Source organism: Sinohyriopsis cumingii, chromosome 15, assembly GCF_028554795.1.
Source record: "Sinohyriopsis cumingii isolate HCF-2022 chromosome 15, ASM2855479v2, whole genome shotgun sequence".
Taxonomy (NCBI): domain Eukaryota; kingdom Metazoa; phylum Mollusca; class Bivalvia; order Unionida; family Unionidae; genus Sinohyriopsis; species Sinohyriopsis cumingii.
This window is the reverse complement of record NC_142975.1, coordinates 104,811,993-104,837,253: the sequence shown is the minus strand read 5'-3', so window position 1 is coordinate 104,837,253 and position 25,261 is coordinate 104,811,993. Positions and strand designations below refer to the sequence as shown.

Below are 25,261 nucleotides of genomic sequence, written 5' to 3'. Positions count from 1 at the left end.
AATAGGATCTGTATTTGTAGATTTCAGGAAAGCTTTTGACATGGTGGATCATGAAATCCTTTTAAAGAAACTGAAAATCTACCAATGTGATGAAAGAACAACTAGATGGTTTACTTCTTACTTATGTGAGAGAACATCATTTTATTTAATAATGACCAACCACTTTTACTAAGAGACTCAATATCATCTACAGATCTATATGCAGATGACACAACATTGTCAGACATCCAAAACACAAAGCATGAACTCGAAATTTCTTTACGGAATGCCCTAAACGAACTGGAAAACTGGTGTACATGCAATGGCATGGTGGTAAATACTGGTAAAACTAAAATGTTACTTATCTCAACACAGCAAAAAAGGACAAATCTTGATAGTGGGGAACTATGACATGGAAGGATATAATTTTGCAATGGTCTGCCATGACAGACTACTTGGTGTTCTGGTAGATAATAACCTATCATGGACTGAACATATCAAACATATCAGTAAAAAAAAAGTAATTTCAAGTTAATGGCTTCTCAGTAGGATAAGACATTTTCTCCTTGAAAGGCACAGAAAACTATTTTATAACAGTTACATACAACCCTATTTAGACTACTGTAATACAGTATGGGGTAATTCAAATGATAAAAACATAGCAAAGCTAGCACATCTTCAAAAAAGAGCATTTGGGCTAATATCAATCCAGAAAGAAAGCAAGGAAAATTTAACTGGTAAGTTAAAAATATTACCTATTATAGATTGAATCTGTTTGAGAAAAGCCAAATTAATGTATAGGATATCCCATAATAGTGCTCCTGAATATTCACAATCACTATTCCAGTATCGGCTACCTGGTAATACCCCCCACCTGCGATCCATGTCTACCAAACAGTATAAAATTCCCAAACCAAATAAGGAGCTATTTTAAAAAAGTTTCCAATACTTTGGAACTGCTCTGGAATAGTATTCCAAATGAGATTAGAAATGCCCACTTATTTCCTTCTTCCAAACCCAATATATCCAGTGGCTTCAGAGATGCATTTAAAATAAATTAATTCCTTTGTAGGTGGGCCTCAAGGTAGATTAGTTCTTAGCTAATTGTGTTACCCTCTTTAAATAAGGTCATTATTATTATTATTATTATTATTAATAGTGATAAAAATGTTTTAGATATGGCCACTGTAGTGGTCATATAGGATATCTTAGCAGCGCTATTTTCATTTAAGAGCAACTAAATTATGGAATGAATGTGTGTCTAAAGTTTCATGACAATCCTCTAAGTAGTTTAGGAAGAAATAGTTTATAACCAACTTATGCCAATGGGTGGATGGACAACAAACAAGAAACAAAAGAAAATCACATAAGTTCTTATAGTGATATGACCTAAACAGTTCATAAACAGCTCATAAACTGTTAGCTCTCAATTATAGAGACCTTGACCTTTGACATTTTGACCCCAAAATGAATAAGCATCTCCAAAGCCTTAACTGCAACCTGAGGCTCTACCAACTTTGGTCAAGATACATGTATACTATCTTATATTACAGTTAATTTTACAGTCAGTGACCATGATCTTTGACCTTTTGATCCCAAAATCAATGGGCTTTCAACCTAAGGTACCATCACTATCTATGACGAAGGTCAATGGTCTATAACTGAATTTTCTGGACAATATTTCTTCTTTCAGTCATAGTGACTTTAACCACTGACCATTTGATACCCAACATTTATAGACTTCTTCTTTACCCCAAGCACAAGACACCCACAAAGCTTGGTAACTGCAGATGGTAAAGAATTTGAGTTACCAGTATTGTGTTGCAAATGTTGTTTTCTTTCAGTCACATATAGTTTTGACCTCAGATTCCATAGTTTTCTTCCTTACTGCCAAGCCTTCCCCAAAGTCTGGCAAATGTAGCTGATGGACAACTTTAATGATTATAGACAGACAACTGACAGACTGACAGCCAGCATGGTAAAATCATACACTCCACCTTAAGCTGGGTGTATAATATAGATATGTGATAGGAAAGTATATTGATACTTAGAAAAACCAATAATGATGATGCTCATGATGATGATGATGAAACAAATAACAAATGTTTTTTTAAGTAAAAATATTTTAAAAATTTGTTGCTAGTAATCCTTATTTTCTGAGACCTGTACTACATATCTTCACTGTTATAATCATCAGCTATCAGTTACATGTTAACTATAAATGCAGTTTTACCCTATTTTTGACAATTCTTGGCAATCTCATTCATTGTCATGCTTACACAGAGTGATAAATAAATCCATGTACTAAAGCATGAGCAGCAGAGAGGGTGAACAGACCACTTAAGGGAGTGGTCACCCTTGTGTTTGACCAAAAAAAATAGTGACCACTCATAGAGGTCAATACCACGTCTACGATTATTGTTTGTCCCAAACAGAATTGTAGACGCCTCCCCTCTGCTGCTCCTCTTCTGCTGATATTAATTAAATTATTATGTTATAATAAAATGATACATCCAGAATCTCATACTGCAAGAACAGCTCAAGAACGATTAGAAGCAATTAAAAAATTTCTTCCTGTCAGAGACTCATTCAGAAAAAATCTGCAAGCGCAGCAAGAAGCACAAGTTGAGTATGAAGAAGAAACTAAAAAACTATTTAAACCCGTCACTGCAGCTACTGAGAAAGTTACAACTGTCATCAAAGAAGATCTCCCGGTATCAGAAAAAATAGCAAGAAGAACTAAACAGGCAAAGAAAATTTTACGAGACCTTCCAACTGACGTAGCTGCAGCTCAACCTCCACCTGTTGGTGAGGAAATACTTGAAGGTATTGGAGAACTTCGTACTGAAGTCGCCGATGTGAGAAAAAAACTTGCATCTGAATCCAAATCAGCAGGAGAAAGCTTAAAATTAATTGCAAGATTTAACGAAGGAGTTGTTGAGGAAATTAGAAATACTGAAAGAGAAAAATTACCTGAGATGATATTAAATAATATATCTGATAAATCTAATTTTTTAAAACCCTTTTATGGAAAAACAAATGATGATGATTTCATTAAATGGATATATCGCGTATATTACAATAAAAAACAAGCTAGAGGTTCAGAGTTCAACAGACTTAATGAAGAAGTAAAAAGACTTTACAGAGGGAGACGGGAACAACTAGGACAAGAACAACCCTCCCAGCGGAAACTTCCTTCACCTTTACAACAAATAGAACAACAGCAATTGATGTTGAAACCATCTAGAGAGAAAAGGAGGCAGATGGCAAAGGAAATGAAGCAAAAAGCAGAAGAAAAATGGAAACAAGAAGAAGAAATATTTAGAGATATAGAAACTAAACAACAGGAGAAATTACGTTCACTGGGTAAAGAAAGAGATCCTGATGATGATCCTCCGAGCGCTATTGGAAGTGGTTTTCTGACTACATCGGAAGAAAACAATTTTGTTTGTCCTGATAATATCATCAGTGACGTATCACGGTTAGAAGTTCTCATAGGAGGAAAACGAGCTGGAAATAATTCACCAGAAATAATTAACGAAGCAGCTGATATTTGTCGGCGACTATTTCAAGGTGGTATCATGGATATCGGCGTTTACCGAGAACTTATTGATGAACTTGCTGATGACTAGTTGTTAGATAAATGGTAAATAAAAATAAGATGATCATATATAATAATCATCGCAAACCTGTACAGGTCAGAGCGGTAAACTCACGATTACCAATCTATAGTGTTATTTACGGAGATGGACTTGGTGATGTCATTCGGGGATTATTTACAAGGATAGCTCCAAAAGTAGCACCTGTAGCAAAACAATTATCGATGAAGGCTATTGATATTGTTCGTGATAAAGCTCCTGGTGCAATTGTCAATGTTGCTGGTAAGGCGTTCTCGGCGATCAAAGAAAGACTAGCATGATTATTGCGACGAAAACAACAACCATCAGTGAAACTGGCAAGTACTGAGGTGATGCCCGCAGACGTAAGTAAAATAATAAATCAAGCTGCAAATCAAAAACTAGCGGCGATATCTGAAGAAGCAGAAAAAAATATAACAGCAAATTTAATAGCAGGAAGCGGTCTTCGTCGACGATGATCATCATTTGAAAAATGGTAACTATAATAAAAATGTTCAGGCACGAATCAGACCCAGCATTTGATATGGAGGCACCTGTCCTTAAGTATGAATCTATACGTGATTATCAATTTTATTCTTATGACACAAGACTACCAAATCAGCGGGGGACAATCGAATTACAGGTTCATGATACAAGTAGATATTTCTTGCCCGCTGAGGCGTTTATTGAAGTAGAAGGTAGACTTGTAACGAATGTTGTAGCTAATACGCCATATGCTGCTAATTTGCGTGTTGGTTTTGTCAACAACGGGATTATGGCGCTGTTTGATAGCGCCACATACATGATTGATGGAAAAAATATTGAATCAATTCAGAAGGATGTTGATGTTGCCACAACAATAATTGGTCTAGCAAGATATTCTGACGACTTTACAAGATCAGCTAGTCCAACAATGATGTTTGCTAAGGATATTACCAACAACGCTGATCATGTTCAGTATACTAAAATACGAACAGCTCAAGGTACTGCATCTGATCCACAACCAGTTGATTTTGAACACGCAGACAGACCAGGTGCTGCTTTTGATATTATAGGAAGCGTTAATGCGACTTACAACCTAGGATTTGCAACACGCCGAGCAGCGCTGTTAGGCAATGATAGAAATTTTTCGTGTGCAATTCCATTATCTCACATCTTTGGATTTTACAGAAATGTTAGAAAGGTCATCTTTGGAACTAAACACACAGTTGTGCTTATAAGAAAAGGTGATGATAATGATGCAATCTGGCGAGGTGCTGGTGTTGGTGATGGTAAAGTAAATATATCAAAACTTTCACTATGGATGCCAGTAATGACTCCATCTATTATTGAGGAACAAAAATTACTATCTTTTATGGATCAAGGCGGTAAACCATTGCTATCATGGTTAACAGTAACCACAGATGCTGCTCAAAGCAATATTAATGGTTTATTTACATGGCATATAGCATCACAACAGGGTGTTTCTGCACCACGACATATTTTTATTGCATTGCAAAATATTAACCGGATAAATGATCAACAACTTTCACATATGATATTTGATAACCTTGGAGTTAATGAAGTTTCCTTACGGATAAATGGACATCAAGAACCAACAGAAAATATACAACTAAATTTTGATCAAAATCATGTAGCGCGCGCATATCATCGTTTAATGTCATTCATGGGACGTGATCAAAATATAGATACCGGTTTGCAAATATCACAACTAGATTTTACAGGTCTATATCCGATTTATTATTTTTCGCTGGAGCATCTTGATTTATCCAAACAATCTGTTGTTGATATACACTTTCGAGCTCATGTTACTAACCCTCCTCCTGATATACCTGGTCCACCACTTGTTCACGGCTTCTACAGAGCGATCGCGGTCATACTTAGCGATAAAGCCATGTTACTTGAAGGTGGTAGTGGTCGAATGAGGGTCGTTGATGCACCAGTGGAAAATCTTTAATTATTCAGAAAAAATATTATTTATATAAAAATGTCGTATAGTCATGTTAATGTTACTCTGACCCCCGGTCAGGTAAAAAAGCTTCAATCAAAAACCGCCAACAAATGCGGAACTAAAATATCACTAAAACAAGATCATATTAGTGGTGGTCCAAACAAATTATCGCTGACAAATAATCAGATTAAACATTTCAATAAAGCCCTAGAATCAAAAACTGGAGTTCAATTCCATCTCTCCCCGAGCGCCATCAAAGACATGGTTAAAACGGGTGGTATATTTCCACTACTTGCGGCCATTCCGGCATTAATAGCTGCAGCTGCTCCAGCCGTAGCAAAAGCAGCCGCGTTAGGTGCTGTTGGAACAGCTGCTGGAATGGCACTAAAGAAAGCAACAGGGCAAGGATACAAAAAAAAGGGACGCGGCTTAAGATTGCCAGGATCTCGTTGGGGGAGAGGCCTAAGGCTTCCAGGATCACTTCGTTAGACGTTCCAGCATCAAATTTTGATTTACTTAATGCTGCTAAAAAATTAAAAATATCTGCCTTTAGAGGTGTTTTTATGCGAGATCAATTACCGAAACAACCAAACAAACTTGAAACAGGTATTATTAATCTCGATGAACGTTCTGGACCTGGTACTCATTGGGTATCATACGCGGTTGATCCACGTGGAATCATTTATTTTGATTCGTACGGGTTAGCTCCACCTGTTGAATTTATCAAGTATGTCGCACCACTTCACGCAGGAACCTCTGGTTCCAAAGTTTGGTATTCAACGCTACCCACACAAACAATGACAGATCCGCCAATATGCGGCCGTGAAGTAATTAATGTACTCGACGCTATATCAAAATCATCCAGGCCGCCACATAAAGTCGTGCACGATTATACAAGGAACCGATATGTTGCGCGTAAGGCGTTTTAAACAACGGATCTTATTATAATGGTTGATATTTACGGAAGATCTTCTACTAGTAAGAAAATAAAATCCGACGTTGATCTGTCAAAGTATGCGACTAAAGATGACCTTGCTGATATCATGAACCTGGCTGGAGTTGACCCAGATGAAGTTGTTATTTTTCAAGATCGACATGGTAAACTAAAAACCAGCAATATCAAATGGAATGATATAGTCCGGCGAGTACTCTGTGCAGTTACAGATAATATTCCTGTGTTTACTGACGGTGGTAGAATCAGAGATTCAAGTATGTCACTTAAAACCATCAGAGATGAAATTGCAAAAAGTGTTGCTAATCGCGTGAGAAACACCGGTGACACAATGACAGGTGAACTTAGCATGAATGGAAACAAAATAGTAGCTGTAACAGCTCCAAAATCTGACAACGACGTCGCAAACAAACTATACGTCGACGACGTGGATGGAAAACTATCCACGCTGCGGGCCGAATATGATGTTCACGTAACCGGTTTTACAAGACTTCGAAGAAATTTTCAAAAAATCGATGATGCCATAAATAAGTTCTTTGGAACTCCTCCCGTCATTGACATGAAACTCGTTGATATCAAAACTAACCTAGACACGATCAAACAAACACAGCAAGACATCGTAGCGGGAATTCCTGAGATTATCAATAAAACCAATTTGATTAAAATTCCAGCTGGAATAACTCCCGGGCATATCACAAACATCGTATGCACGGTATCATCGGGATTTGCAACATGGTAGCAGCAAAATAATACTATCAAATATACCGCAACAGTCACTGGCCTGTACAGGCTGTCTGTGTTTAGTGCTGCAAAATTTGAAATATTTACAACGTTTCCATGGCGTCATTCCACCGACAGGTTTTCCGGGGTTGTATCTGTTTTATTAAATAGCGCAAACGAAGAAATATTTATTCTGGAAGCAGCTGATAAGAAATTAACCGCAACATCCTTCTGGTGGTGTTTGGAATTTGTAGCTGAAACACCTCAATTGGTTACTGCATAAAAATATATATGGACGGTGCACAATACAGGTACAATCAAGCACGTGAATGGCAGGCGGCGCTAAAAGATCAAGTTGATCAATATACAGTAAAAGTAAAAAAATATCGACGACGATTGGTTATCGTCGACGTGATTGTTTATTCAGTATCCGCTGTTGTTGCTGGAACCGGTGTCATATTATCAGCGTTGACAACGATGGCACCAGTAGCTGTAACTATTTGTATTTCAGCAGCAACAACTATTGCAGGTGTGCTTAATATCATCGCAAAAAAAATATGTACTTGCACGAACACAAAATTATCCGATTACAAAATAAAATTACACACAACGACGGTAGCATACTCGAAATTATCCTCGTTGTTATCAGCGAGTCTCAGTGATGGAATTATATCTGATTTCGAATTTTCAATGATAACCAAAATATACGACGAAGGTATCGGTATTAAAGATACAAGTATCAATAATGACAGAATTACTCCAGCAGATCGTGACCAACACAACTCCGCCAAAGATAACGATGATCTCGGTAAGTTCAATTAATGCTGAATTTAGTGTTAATTTTCCCACTGCAATTCCAGTAAAAGAAATAGCACTAGCACAATTACGAGTATATTACAGCTGGCCAAATATCAGATCAAAATCATTTAATGGTACACCAGCAAATAATTCGCTTGTATTTACTAACAAGAACAAACCCGATGGAACACCTGACTGGGTTGTTGTTGGAATACCAACTGGCAGTTATGAGGTCGAACAAATCAGTGAGGAATTTGCGCATAGAATAAAATCAATAACGGGAAAAGAATCAAAAATATCAATTAATGTTCATGAACCCACCCTGTCCTCGACGATTGAAATAAACTCGCCTGATTATGCCGTTGATATTTATCAGTCCACGATAAGATCCGTACTAGGATGGCCTGAAATTCCCCCGGTGTATGAAGGATCACCAGAACCGAAGTTAGATGAATTTCTTACGAACGTGAGTAATTATGCAAGCGGATTAAATTATCTTGATGGAATCAGCGCTCATGATTATGCTGATCCAATTATTTTTGATTATTTAATTAGTAGAAAAATAATTACCAAAGAAGTAATTGAATCAATAAGTAAAAAATTTAAGGATGAATATCAGGCTCGATTTAAAATTTTACAGAATTTATTTTCTAGTATTACACAATTTTACAGCGATGATGTAAAACAACAAATCATTGAGTCAATACAACATTTAAATAAAGTTATATCAGATTTTCATGATGTTAATACAACAATTACTAATAGATCGGTCAGAATAATTGTATTTAATGGTAAAAAAACAGGTTCAAGGTTAGATGATTCTTTTGATGATTTATTTACCAATCATTACAAAAAAACCTCCGAGGAAGCATTAAAATTTACATTACCAGAATTTGACACAACTGAGTTAAAAAAATCTCTCAATGATCTTATCAACGAAAACGTTCCTAAAATACTCCATGCATGGAGAAAACTGCCACCACCTTCAACCGTTCTCAGATATGATAATGATCCACATGGCGGCGGAAGACACGTATCTCCGGGAATCGTTAATATAACACCGACGGTCGCGGTCAATCTGGTTTGTGACGTAATCGATGGCAGCTATCAAATAGATCTCGGAAGATCAAATCAAGCTCAACAAGGATACATCCTGTACACGTTCACACCACAAGTTCCCCCTGGAAGTTTAATCGTGCAAGAACCAACTAATCCTGTGTATTTACGGTGTCACAATAATATGTTAACACGAATCAATTTTAAGCTCACAGACCACCTTAATCGCTTAATTGACATACGTGAAGAAGAACTTGTGATAAATCTGTATGTAAAGTCGTAAGACTTTATCGTAGATCTTTGATTTTAAAGATCCAGTAATGTACCAGCACATGAGGGTTTTTTATACACTTGAAAACGCGCGTTTTCACAAAACAGAACAATTTAGTCATTGATGAACACGGAAACGAGGATTTCTTATTAACACAAGAACAGTTAGATGAACTCCGGCGCACTAATGCATCAAAGTCGAATAAATATATCTGATGAGGTAATTCATCTTTTTTAAAATGTTTTATTTTTTTCTGAAAATTTGATCATTTTCACATAAATAAGAATCTTCGATTCTATGTACCAACTCACCCATCAGAGTTATAAATTGCATAAATCTGAGTACCAACTCACCCATCAGAGTTATAAATAAATAATAATTCAGTGAATAAATAATTTGTAAAATTAAGAAATTTGTACAATTTTATGATTTTGATGGGGTAAATGGTACTCAAATTAAGAAATTTGTACAATTTTGTAAATTTGATGGGGTAAATGGTACTCAAATTAAGAAATTTGTACAATTTTATGTTTTTGATGGGGTAAATGGTAGTCAAAATTAAGAAATTTGTACAATTTTGTTAAATTTCAGTAAAAAAAAACAAATTAATTCAGTAAATAAATAAATAAATAAATAAATAATAAATAAGAATCTTCGATTCTAAGTACCAAGTAGCCCATCAAAATTATGAATAAATAAATCTGAGTACCAAGTAGCCCATCAAAATTGCAAATTGCATAAATAAGAATCTTCGATTCTAAGTACCAACTAACCCATCAAATTCAGAATAATATTTCTGATCAAAGATCTCAGTCATCTTCAAAATTACTACTCTGGATCGTTTCACCAGTAATGAAGTTACTCTGGATCGTTTCACCAGTAACGAAGTTACTCTGGATCGTTTCACGATCTAACATAATTTTTCTTAATTGTCTTATACGAGTACTAATCGTTTTCTTTGCCTCGTACTCGTGGGATAATAACGACTTAATTCTTTCTACGGCGGCAGAGAGAGGAACGAACTCCTTCACATGATCATCTTCTACGGTAGCTAGCGACTGAAACATTGCCGCCTGAATCCGCTTCATGAGCTTGTATTCAGATGATAGTGTGTGTGTCCCCTGGGTTTTACGTTCTTGTAAAATCTCAAAGTCAGAAACTATTTTTTCAGGATTAAGTTCATCAGATATATTAATTCCATCTTTTTTCAATTTTTTAATAGCAACAATTACATCATTGATATTTTCATGGTTCATTATATAATATATAAATCTTTAAAATAAAAAAAAATATCCCTAGAACCCCTATCGAGTGTTTAGCGAGTTCGTCGGGATGTTTCAAGGACAGCACAACCAAGAACTCGTAGTTTGCCACCGCAATCTACCAAGTTCATTAGGCAAATATTCCCTCTACGAGAGCCCCTAACCCGCCAAACAACGGTCTAGAAGGCCCAAGAGGGAGGACGGCACAATCCTCATTAAACTTGTAGCCTGCCACCGCAATCTACCAAGTTTAGAGGATATACACATAACATATAACTAACTAAGGACGGCACAAGGACAGCACAATCCTCATTAAACTCGTAGCTTGCCACCGCAATCTACCAAGTTTAGAGGATATACACATAACATATAACTAACTAAGGACGGCACAATCCTCATTAAACTCGTAGCTTGCCACCGCAATCTACCAAGTTTAGAGGATATACACATAACATATATACAGTGAAATGGATATATACAATGAAATGGATATATACAATGAAATGGTTATATACAATGAATGAAGAGCCCCTATCGAGTGTATTAGCGAGCTCAGATTATGAATGAAGAGCCCCTATCGAGTGTATTAGCGAGCTCAGATTATGCATGGACGGCACAAACATATAACTTAACTAAGGACAGTACAAACATGTACGCTCAGCAAAAATCCCACCCACAATAATTAATCCAGTGGGTGATACGAAAATATGTATCAACCACAAGTCAATATTGTGGTTGAATTTTGCTGAGCGGGGGGTTTTGCGGTTCCCCCATTATTATAAAAATCGCAATTATGTGCACACCACCGACAAATTGTCAGCCATGGGGGTTCGATCCTGGACCGCGAGCGTCACAGTCCAATACCATACTGATTGAGCTACCAAACCTTGTTACGAACATATGTTTCGGAAGTTAATATATAGTTAAGCTATATAGCAAAGGAACCAATATTTACACTAAAACAGCGGTTTCTGAATAATAACAGTTTTGTATTTATAACAACAGTTTCTGAATAATAACAGTTTCTGAATAATAACAGTTTCTGAATATAAAACAGCGGTTTCTGAATAATAACAGTTTCTGTATTTATAACAGCGGTTTTCCTAAGCAGACTGCGAATCAATAATAACAGTGGCATGAACACACCTGCAGATTGATTACCATGACAACGGTTTCTGTTCTGTACCTACACAGCTTCCTTGCGGATCAATAACATTATCATGATTTCTCGTAATGTTGTATGATGGGAAATATTTAAAAACCATAAATAATACTTCTACGAGTAATTAATTACGATGTAATTAGTTAAACTGACTAATTACGATCATAAAAAATCAAAAATCTACGAAGAAAACTATCTTTACAAAGTAATCTCCCTTTTATATAATCAAAAATTCAGTAGTGTATGGAGGACATACTGTGACATAAATTAAAAAAATTAATTCAATGTGGTGATGATAGTTAATAATGTGGTGATGATAATTATTGATACTGAAAGGTAAGTTTCTGTTTATATTTTTTTGAGAAAGCAGATCTTATTATATTTTCTGCGATAAATTGTACCAAACGCGAGTCAATATCAAAATATTTAGGAGCCGCGTTCATAGACTGAAATATAATTTCTTCACCGGTTTCTATGTTTGTGGACTTTACTACCCTTCTGGAAACTGTCTTACATCTTCCAGTATTACCACGTGCAGAGTTCACGCTTCGAGTGACAACTCGAAGGTTGTGTAGGAAGTTATTTTGAGTATCCCCGTCAATATGATCAATAACAAGACCGTCATTGATCATCCCATTATGACATTCATACGTAAATCTATGACATAGATAATGTTTTCTCTTCCCAGCAGTAAACATTAGATAACCAACATTAGTAATATAACCAACTTGTCTCTTCAACTTGCAGTGTCTGATGATACCATTAATATTTGATTCATAGTTTGTTATGACAGGATGTGGGACAAATATATTTTGCTCCATTATAATAATATTATTTGTTTAAATCATTGTTTGTCTGAAATCTTGATATATAATCCTCCACGAATTTTATAGCGTTTTCACCGCTATTATTTTTTTTGTCATAATATCTTTTAAGTTCTCTGAACCGTTTTCCGCCGCACTTCCCACATAATTCTGTTTTTCCTCGCACTCCAATACCACACCGCAGACACGGTATTGGTCCTAGACTTCCTCGTCGTATGTTTTGTGAGTGTATCCAACAAAATTCCTTTCTGCAGGATTTGTTGCATCGATTTACTGAGCCGATTATCAACCATCTGCATTGAAACATTGTATATATATATATATATATATATATATATATATATATATATATATATATATATATATATATATATAATATTTTTTATTTTAAATATTTGTTTTAATTATATGAACGAGTTTGAGAGATTATCCCAAACTAGGCCTGTTAAATATAAATTCAACCTTGACAGATTATCTTCTGACTTGCCAGTGCGAGATTTGGTTGATCCGAAAAATAAAAGTTTGATCTCGAAAATTCACGACGCCAAGAAAGAATTTTACACGGATGGTGCATCTCATACATGGTCAACGTTCAAGATCATACGCCTTGACGGAGTCAAGAAAGCTGACAAAGTCAGTGTCGACAAAGTCACGGACGCCACAATGAACGACAAGCGAGCGGCAACTATCATTAACTACATCGCTGAATACGAGGGCAATCAAAAATATTTCTTCAGAGTAAAATTTATTGTATTAACAGAAACAGGTAGTTGGATTATCCGTGACAAATATGATCCTGTCATTGGCAATAATAAAACTGTCATATTAAGTAAAAATTCCAGACCGGGTCTACTGACGGGTATTGACAAACCGTATTATGAACGAGCGTATCCTGTAACAGCGGTTATTTATGGAATCTATGAGATAAATAAAAAACCCAACGTTGATAAACTAGCGCCGATGAAATTTTCAAGGTTAAATTGTGTAGCCGAACGAGTAATAGAACACTTTACAAACGCGATGCGTGGAAATGGATTAACTGATTTAAGGCGTGAAAAAATAAACTCGTGGGCTGATTCAGTTAAGGATACCGGTGCTACAATAAAAGATGTTGCTGAGTTAGGAAAAATATTAAAATTTCCAATAACTGTAGCGACAATAACGGGAGAAATTCTGTACCAATCGAAATATAAATCGAAGGGAGCTCCAATAAATATTATCGATCATAACGCGCATGCATGGACTAACGCAGTAACAATATTTCCACGTGATCGAACTGTTAGATTTTACTCCCCAGATAATTCTGGGGCAGATAATTCTGGGGCAGATAGTATGTTTGATTTTATCAACGAAATAAGTAAAACCGATCCTGTATCGGTATGGTTATTTAAAAGTAATGAAGAAGGTGAATTTGATCAGTTTGTCAAACCAAACGGTGAAATATATCGAACAGAATCCCTCCATGACGAGATGAAAAATCTTGCGACGTTTTTACAGTGCAAGCACGCGGAAAATACTGACAAATTACTAACTAATTGTTTTACCGTTCCATCTGTTGCGGCTCATTTCGCCAGAGAAAGAAATTCATGGAAACCAACACGATTTGATTTACTCGAGGACGTACGCGCAAGTTGCGTCGAATATGGACATGGCGGATTATGGAATACCAATTATAATTACAATGATGTTATTTCGGTTGATATGGTTGCATGTTATCCAGGAAGTTTTCTGGGATACGGAGATTGTTCTGTGTACTTTGAAAGATTTGGTCACCCAACAAACGAGATGACGCGAGTGGCAATTAATGGACCATTACCTGATTTTGATCTGACTGGATTCGCCTGTATTGAGTCATTCGAGTTTAACGAAAATCTTCACAAGATTTGTTATGTTTGGTTTGGTAGACATTTTTGTGAAAAACGCTGGGCACCTATAGTTTTATTACGATATATGCTAGATTGTATGATACTGATATCGTTGGTGGTCAGTGAGGCAATTATATCATATCATGCACAGACCAAAGTTTGGTTGCCCATGTCAGATTCTGAAGTTATTAGCGAGTTTAAGGAAAAATATCCTGATGTTTCCGAAGATGATATTCCTAATAAACTCAAAACCGCAAAAGATCTCGGCAGAAAAATTATAGGTAAATTTACTCAAGGTGGTGCATATGATTATAAAAGACATCACGCACGATTAATTTTAGATGATGCCGAGTACGATTTTATAATCGCTGATACAACAGCGAAAAATATATTTGTAAATCGAGAAAGTGTTTATTTATCCGACGGAACAAAATTGGGTACGATCGTTAGTTACATAAATGATGTATCCCCACAATATACTCATCTAAGATCTTCCATGTTGGCTTATGTTTCTATAAATTTATTATCGATGATTAATAGATTTCCTGAGACCGCAGTCAGAGTCGCAACCGATTCGTTTTATATTTCAAGTAAATATTTAGAACTTGTTATGAAATTTACAAGTAATGATGAACGATGGGGTTCGTGGAGAATAAAAAAGGAACTATTACACAATTATGCAGAATCAGCAGATGTTCCAATGAGAGATTTTTATCGTAAGGGTAATAAAATATCAGAAATGTCGAAAGCACCATCGTTGAGTGATCCAATAACCAGATATAAGACAGTATATCTCAATGGACCTGGTGGATGCGACAAAACGACTCGAGCGATTAATGTTTTTAGAAATTCAGATATTATCGTGCTGACACCCACACATAGACTCGCACGTGAGATGAAACAGCGGCAAGTACAATCGTGCACGTATCATAGTTTCTTTCGGTGGCGCGGGGATACATGGACTCCTGAACGGATGGGAGAAAAATATATACCTAAAATAATTATTTGGGATGAGATATGCACGGTGTCATTGGATACATTAAAAACGTTTCTTGATTGGTTGCTGACGAAAAATACCGCTATAATAATGTGTGGCGATCATGGTCAACCGCCGCCCTTTGTTGGACCATCTCCACATGATTGGTTAAAAAATTTCGTTGATTATTACGAAGAAATAGATGATGATCATGGAGCTCTTGATGCAAATTTGAAGGAGTTTAAAAAATTAATCAGATTACAATCAAACAAAATTCAGTGTGAAATAATACGTGGAGTGATCTCAGAGACCTCAATTAGTGATTTTTTGAATTTATGGAAAACCCACCGATTTGATCGTAGCAAGTAGAAAAATAATCAGAGACGCTTTACAACAGCAGTTATTTCAGCTGCATAAAGAAAAATATTCAGAATTACCCGTACCGTTGTGTTATAGACCATCAGATACACGAAAACAGAATATTAATGTCGATATTCCAGGACCCTTGACAGAGTCAAGGAAACAGAATCTCGTATTAAATGATATTGTCGCCGTTGATATCGGTGTGGTCGAAGATGCAATACACGCTGACAAATCTCCATGGGTGTTGGGATACGCTATGACAATCCACTCGTCTCAGGGATTAACTATTTCTGATACACGAGTCTGGATTGTAGACGATCGCATCGAGTGGTCAAATTTAGTTTATTTAGCGGCATCGAGGGTCAGAAATATATCTCAATTACGTAGAATCATAATTCCTGAAATCGTTGATAAATTTAACATCATCGATGATGATATAATAAGAAAAAAATTAATCGGATACAAACAATCTGATAACAAAAATAAACACGACTTTGATCTTGATGTTGAATTTATTATTGAGTTAAAACAGCAGCAGAATAATCATTGCGCCAGTTGTAATTGTATAATGTTATGGCGATATTCGAGTAATGATTCAAGACAATTTACCGTAGATAGAAAAGATAATAGTCGCGGTCATATACGGGAAAATACCATGTTGACCTGTCTTGAGTGTAATCGACGTAGAGGCGCTAGCGCCTTGAGTGCAGGCACCCTTAGCGCTAGCGCCTTGGGTGCTAGTTAAGTGATCGAAATCACTGAAGTGATCGCGGTGGTAGTTGTGTATCCGCGGGAATTATTTGTAGTTGTTCACGTGTAAATCCACGCTGAGGAGCGGCCGAATCTAATCTGTAGATTGCAGGTCTGGAAACGCCTGCGTTTCTCCCAGTGGATCTTGTCACGGTAGATATTTTGTGTGTGGTAACACTCCAAATAGGATCAGTCGCTCTTCGTTTACCACCTTCAAATTCACCAGGCTCATATAAATATCTGACTGTGACATCACCTAATATTTTTTGTTTTCCAACATCTTTTCGTTGTGTTGGTATATTTATTTTTGTAATTGCATTAATGGGTTTCATGTTGGTTGTTCGTGTGATCTCATTATTTAATGCAGCTATCACGCTTGGTAATCTTGCAACCCATTCGCGAGATCTTTTATCCTGAATAAATTCCCTCGCGTATTGATATCCAAATAACCGCTCAGCAAGTGTTCGATTAAATCGCTCAACAATTGCTTGATCACGATGAATTGCAGTATGACCTCGTCGTATTTTGGTATTATGTCGTTTCATCAGCGATGATACTGGACCAAGAAATTCCTTACCAGGATCAACCTGTAGTAGCTGTGGCCATCGCAGACCACCTTGTGGTCCGAGTCCTCGTTGATAAATTCGTTCAAACGCATTGGCTACTTCAGATGATGTTTTCGCTGATAGCGGCTCTGCTTCTTTATATCTACTTGCAACATCAACTACGGTTAGTGCGTATTTATACGTTTTTCCACGCACAGTATCATGCGGTAAAAACAGAATATCAGCTTGATGAACTTCATTAGGAACACTGACATCGAAATACGCGTACTGAATTCGTTTAGGACGTGGTAGATAAATTTGCCATATTGCCTGCCTGGACAACCATGCTTTAGCAGTAGAATGTTTAACCGCTGCTGCATCAGCAAGTTTACCAATTGCTGCTTTGCCTCTCCAGTATCCTCTTGGTGAATAATAAATCGATTCCATTATTAATTACCAGCCCCTAGCGCTAATTTACCTTTCATCGAGGATCTTACTAACCAATTAGCTAATGATTCTCTAATATTTTTATTTTTTACAGAATTTAATGCATGAATTAATTTCACATCTGCAATATGCCTATGTTGTAGATTTTGACTTTTATAAGCTACATCATGAGCATGACAAGCTCGATCAATAGCGTTTATTGGTTCCTCGCCTGGTTTTGGTTGATCTTGATTATCGAGCCTGATATCAAGTCGAGTACCAGGACCGCAATAATTATATCCTGGTAGATGTTTTTCTCCACTGTATTTAGCCCATGGAGCACCTGGAAACTTTGACATCAAATTAGCAATATCACCACCGCGCCTATTAGGTAAAAACGAAAATTTCTTTCTATCGCATATAGAACATTTTCCACCGTACGCTATTTTTTTGTTTTTTGTTATAACCGTAGCTAAATCAGTAGTTGGAGTTTTAACTTTACAGCGTAAACAATATAAATTCATGTTATAATATATATGGATATAATTGATTTCTCAGCAACTCGGCAGCGAGAGCCAGTTAAACACCATCCTGCGCTACCGAACTCCATCAGAATGATCATCATAGGACCATCTGGATCGGGTAAGACGCAGTTATTACTTAATCTGTTAATGAGATGGTTGAAATGGGATAAATTATATTTAGTAGCACCATCCGTTGATGATCAACGATGTTATGATGTACTTAAAGATTTCAATGAAAACGCGCGATTACTGGATGAGGATAATGATGTTATAGAGTTTATAACCGATATTGATGAAGCACCATCCGTAGATTCCATAGACGGATTTATTAATAATTTAGTTGTATACGACGATGTGATGCTAGATAAACAATCAAATCCAGCCAGAATATTTTCCCGAGGTAGACACAAAAATACAGACGTGATCTATGTTACTCAACGATATACACAAATTCCGAAGGTGATCAGAGACAACTGCAACATTTTAGTTGTGTTTAATGGCGTAGACACACACACGTTGCGAAATATTCATCAAACTTGGTGTGGTGGTGACATGGATATAATTAAATTCAAAAATTTCTTCTCACGAGCGCAAGCTACTCCGCATGGATTTATAACAATAAATTTACATGATCCAAGAACAAGATATCGTGTGGGTCTTGATAAAATATTTGGGTAACAGGGGTGATGATAAAATTAAATTTAATTAAACAGATATCATTAATATAATGAACAACTGTGCGTGGTTACGTCAAGGAACAACAGATAAATGCAACAAAAGGTGCCATGGAGAATATTGCAAGAAACATAATTATCTTATAAAGAAAAACCCTCATGCTGGTCCACAAAGTTGTGTTGGTTGTAACAACGGTGTTAGAGGATTATATCAGATTTGCAAAAATTGCGGTGGAGATCGATACAGAAGTTTGATGATATATTATAAACACAGAAAGAACATAAATCCAAAAATAGAAAAACCACCATCAGAACTTGAATATTACTTGAAACATAGAACAAATAAAGATGAAACAGATGAAGATGAAACAGATGAAGATTCCGAAGATTCCGAAGTTTCAGATGAAAAGAAAAATATTCATCAAATTTAAAATTTCTTTTACAACATAGATAGCAGCAGAGAGGGTGCGTCTACAATTCTGTTTGGGACAAACAATAATCGTAGACGTGGTATTGACCTCTATGAGTGGTCACTATTTTTTTTGGTCAAACACAAGGGTGACCACTCCCTTAAGTGGTCTGTTCACCCTCTCTGCTGCTGCATGCATGTAGAAACAATTTGACAGCCATTGTAACCTTCATTTGCTTCAATGCTCATGCTAGTCTCAGACTGAAGAAGCAGACACATAATAGTGGACCAGACTAGCATTGGGAATCACGGGGGTTCGATGAGGGTGCACATTCAACTATCTTTTATTTTGTTACCGATTAAAACTGCATTTTAGCCCCTGCCCCATGCTTGTACATTCATCTGTTCTTTGAGTTATTCAAACTTCCTTTCCCAACCCACCCACTGATCAACCTGTAGGTTTCAAAAGCCTGTTATGGTGCCACTTCCAGGTCAAACTAAAGATAGATACCAAGAAATAGTTTCCATCTATTATGAATACATTCCAAAATTTAGTAATAAAGCTGAGATATAGTGAGATTATATATTTTACACATCCATAATTATAAAAGACATAGTGAATATAATGAATTAACAGATGTCAAATCTCTCCAGTGTATGGATACATATAAGTATAGGCATTGTTCATCTGTTCAAAAAAAAAAAAAAAACCCTAAAGATTTCATGGTATGATGACTCTAATTTTAGTTACGTTTGATAAATCTTCAACTTTATACACATCTCATATAGCTTGCTGTAATTTCTTTTTGTTTTAAAATATAAACATATATCACTAACATATAGCATTCAATAGTTCTGGTGTTAAACCTATAGCCCCAGGATGATGTTTGGCATGTTCGTGGTTTGTTTACTTATTACTGATGTGCTAAATGGCTTTTTATCAAGCGGCAAAACTGTACAGATGGTCAACCGATAATTGATATTTACTATGATATTGTAACTAAGCAGACACTTTAAATTAATTTTGAAACAAAAAAAATATCATTATTATATTGAAAAGTCTGTACATTTTAGACATGTTTCCTACAGACCTTTTTAAAGGGCACATGATTCTCTAGGACAAAAGGGGACTGAGCAACTTTCTGTCAGATCAGAAATTCTCCTGCAATGTATACTGATATTAAAAGTATCAAAGATATGACAAACTTTTAAGAGTTCCTCACAGTCACACCAAAAATACCCATAACCACTCAGTCCTGCATCGTAAATCAACTGCTCTACAACTCCATGACCAAACTGGCAGATTACTTGTACATGTACACAAAGAGCTCTTTTCATGGTAGTATCAATAACTGATATTGTTTTATACATCAATACAAGTGGCAATGAAATGATTCATAAGCTGAATGAATTGGGTAATTTTATCTAAATTCCATAAGGTTTCTGCATTATCAATTCAATGGTAACATGTAGTCAAAATTCATTTATTTATGTGCAAGTTAAATTTGTTCATAAGCTCAATGAAGTACAAATATAAACAATGATATCTGACTTTGGGGTTTCAAAAGAAGCATTAGCTTATTAGAGCACTTTCTCTCCAGCAGTAATTTAAAAAAAATACAACTTGTAACCTTGACAATAAGTTGCCATATATATCTATGCAAAATATCTTCTACTGACAATGTGTAAGTAAACCAAGCTTTGTTCATTTATTTTGAATAACATCCAAGTTACAAAACTGAATAGGAAAATGTGACTTAAACCTAAAATATTTATCTGTAAATTTAAGCTTCAACATGGTTCATGACTACCATTTAAGATATTGCTATACCTATTGTCGTTCTCAAGTTATAAAATAAAACGGAGAATAGAAACATACAACACAATTACAATAACCTCAAAGATTAGACCCTCAATATGGGACCCAGCACACTTTCTTATGACACGTGTATACCAAAGATGACTCTAGGAATGTATAATAAAATGTGATGGATGAAAACAAAAAAATTGAGTCATCACCTAGTCATCGATAATGGGAACTGATAGCAGTGTTGCTATTAAGATCCTAACAGCAGAGAAAACTGTCCTGTAGCCACAATATAACACAGTTTACATTCATCAGAGGAAACACACAAAATCTAAGGGACAATGGAAAATAACATGATATAATACAGACACTAATTATGCTAATAGGGCAATACAAATTAGATGATTTTATCTGCATTGACAATTTTGCCATATTCATTTTGTGATCTGCCCTATTTTCTTGAGACAATGACATCACTGAAGTAAAGTTTTAGCATATGTTCAAGTAAATCATAACATAAAGATATCATTAACTCTTAAGGATATCATTAACTCATGACACAAGGATATCATTAACTTATAACATAATATCATTAACTCATAACACAAGGATATCATGTTTGAATATCTGGTAAAGCTGAAATGAGCTGCACCACTAAAGATTCCATTCTGGATCTTATTTTGTTGTTATTTATTAACGTTTACTATTATTTTAACAGCTGAATTTAATGAATTACTTTTCTTTCCAAACAAACAAAGTCTATATATTGCGACTATTTCGTCATTATTTCAAACTTCAACATAAAATTAAATCCTTCTTACCAAAGGGTAACTAAATCCTTAAAAACACAATATGCTAATGTACTTCGAAAACATTTCATTGCAACTCTGCTGACTATCACACAAACCTAAAATGTTTACACTGCAAGATATATATTTTTTGGGGGGGGGGGGGCTAATGTCATTCAGCACAAGATAGGCTATACATACATGACAGCCAGTATATTTGATGGAGGAAGGACCCTGAAAATAAAAACCCAGTAAGAATCACCAACCCGTGAGAAGCTACTGGCAAGATTTCTTACATACTAATTATGGACTTAGCCCGACACTCAACCCCATGCAGACAAATGTGAGATGACAGTGATTGGTAAAAGTGAGCGATTTAGACCACTCACCCACCAGGAGTCCCAAATACATTTGTTTTTAAATAAATAACTAATGTCATCTCACATTTTGTATTGCCTTTCAAGACTTTGGATATTACTAGTGATAGCAGTGAAAAGAATATACATTCCTTAATGAAAATTAGCAATAGTCTTTATTTTATTCTGATGAAGAAAGTCCCAGTAATTGGGGGACATAGGACAAAAACTACCCTCACTCAATGTACAACACTGCAACAGATGGTTCACAATATATCACAAAATTTGTCTGGTAGTTCACAAGTTCTGACCAGCACATACTGCAAAAAAACTGGACATCAGTCATAACAATATCAAATAACATTATATCAAATTATTTGTTATTTGTCCATTAAAGTGAAAAACAAAATGCCTTAATACAGGAAAATTCAAAGTCACTATGTCTATGTTTAGTTCTTTTGTTTGATAACAATTTGACATTTCTGGGGATGGAAATTGATACATTTTGTTTCTTGTGCATCTAAACTGTCAGTTATTTGCTGCATCTAATTTCAAAATATATAATGATCACAAATGACACTATACCTATGCTCACTGATTGTATGGAATTTCAGTCTTGATAAACACCATGATGTAATGCATCAATGAGGTCTTTGTTTAGTGTAATGGAGCTTATTGGTGCAGTGTGTTCACTCACTGGACAATATTTGGACATTTGGTTGAGTGGATATGATTAAAGGGATTATCTTTTCTAACATGAACCGTCTAATTGCAATCAATGACTGATGTCATCAATTATTCTAAATCTCATGTAGATTTCTGTCCAATTATCCAAGAAGTTACAATAATTAATGTTCTTCAGCAACGCATTTCATCTAGAATTTATCAGAAAGACTATGCTTTTTGTAAATAGCTCTAACAGGTCAAGATAGTTGGCAGATATGACCTTAATGATATTACTGTACATTACTGTAGCACTCACAAGAACAAAACTAAATCTTACACTAAATAGTACTGACTGGTTACAGCATTCTTGTTAAAGGCACATCTAATGAACTTGTATAGACTGAGATTACGACCTTTACTAAAAATAATCACAGTCCAAGGACTTTAATGATACTGGACATAATAAGAAGATATATAAAGATTAACAAAATTTAAAAATATATTGTGCATCACTGTACATCACAGGAATTAATAATTATTACAACTTTACCTAACACTAAATTTTGTGCAATTAATTAATCATGCGTTTAAATTCCTTTCAGCATTATAACCGACACACATATCTTTGCTTAGTAAAGATGAACAATCATAATGAAAATTAATACTGAGCATAGTTGTATAAATGATTTTAATCTTTTGGGTGGGAACAGAGAAGTAGCGGAATTTTACTAGACAAAGATTTCCATAATTTTACAGAAATAAAATAATAATAATAATAATAATAATATTATTATTATTATTAATAAAATAACAATTCAAGGCAAAATAATAACAATGATAATAATAACAATAACAATAATTCAAGGAATAATAATAATAATAATAATAATAAAATAACAATTCAAGGCAAAATAAGGTACCCTTCTGTTCATGAGATATGTATTTAAAATGTTCTTTTATAGAAGAGAATAACCATGACACTTCTATCCTGGGAGACCTTTCTTACAAGAGAATTAGTGATACTTTTGATCCTGGGAGACCTTTTATACAAGAGAATTACCATGACACTTTTTGATCCTGATAGAATCAGTAAGCAAATGAAAAGCTTCAGCCAATGCCTTAATGCAAATTATTATTTGACCAGAACATCAAAAAAGGAAGAGTGCCACAAAATAAATTCTCAGCTTCAGAGGATAAAAAAACATCTATAGGGAATCAGAAAATTGAAGCTAATGAAAAAAATTGCTTAACACTATTAACTAGATCAACAAGTACATGGAGACAACAAACATGTCAAATAATAAATTGTCTTAGTTTCATAATAATTCTAGTCCTAAGCTTTAAGATGTCACCGTTGATAGGCACAATGTGGTTTACAATGAAGGACTGAATAATTCATGCCAAGTATGATATGATTCTATCAAGAGGTTTACGATTCTATCAAGAGGTTTAGGGTCTCCTTTGTACTATAACACTGTGAAGTTATTGGCATTTGAAACCAAAGGGATTTTACCTCTCAATGTAAACAAACAGATTGAATGCTTACAATCCATTTCTGGCTTTTAGAACAGTCCATGTCAGTAAAAACTGTGTTGTCTGCATGCATTATTTGCAATGTCAAGTTTTAATATTTCTAAAAGAAACTAAGCAAATAAAAAAAAAAACAGGGAAGTTTTGAATACATGTGTTGAAAGGGATGTAACTCCAAAATGTATGGAGTTATTGAGATTGTCAAAAAAAAACAATTGTTGACTGAAACAGTGTTGTGTGCGCACAATCACGGCGGCTCGTATTGTTGTTTCTTAAAATCAGAACATTTTTAAAGCTATTTGGGAGCTGTAATTTCGAGGCCTGTACCACAAGCACTCCATGTCCCTCCTCTGCATCCCACCCACTCTGCACCATCCAGTACACTAGTCCATGGCACAGGCAATTGATTCCGGGATAAACTAATGTGTACACATCAGTTTACCCCGGAATCAAGTGCCCGTGGTCCATGGGCATAGATAATAATTTTATCATTGGTAAAGGATGGTTGAAAGTTTGAAACATAAAATATATATGGCACTGCACTCACCATTAACGAATTCATGGCTCCAAGAAAACACAAACATTACTATCCAAAACATATCTATGATGACTTGTTAGGCTGCTTGATTTCCAGTCTCTGTCATGTCCATTTTATGAAAACAAGTGGCTTTTTTCAATATAAACAAAAGGTCCTAGCCACACTCGAGTTCCGAATTTTCACGCGAAGTTTGGGTGCAGACGGACGTTTTATTCGCTGACTTGAGCTCTTAAATGACGTTTATCGGTACTCAACGGATAGTTTCGTATTCTACCCTTTACCGATCCGAATTAACATAGATGGTTTGAGCGCAATAGACAGACGCTTTTTGTTTATGGATTCACCAAGAACTATTTCTGCATTTTCTCAACCACTATTCTGAGTTAGGCTTGAAACTGGATGTGGTTAATTTGGTGACTGCCTGTCAGTCAGACTTTAATGCGTAACTTGGA

The 25,261-nt window shown here is 35.5% G+C and overlaps 1 protein-coding gene across 6 annotated transcripts in view; it reads right to left on the bottom strand.

Annotated features, from left to right (window-relative positions):
* LOC149782417 (adhesion molecule nephrin-like) overlaps window positions 1–25,041 on the bottom strand; it is a 506,160-nt gene extending 481,119 nt beyond the window's left edge. For all 6 annotated transcript variants that reach the window (XM_089933811.1, XM_089933812.1, XM_089933813.1 and 3 more), the window contains exon 1: window positions 24,819–25,041. In XM_089933811.1, the coding sequence (XP_089789937.1) occupies window positions 24,819–24,870 (52 nt within the window). In that variant the 5' untranslated portion in view covers window positions 24,871–25,041. The remainder of the gene's footprint in view (window positions 1–24,818) is intronic.
* Between the last annotated feature and the right edge of the window lie 220 nt (window positions 25,042–25,261).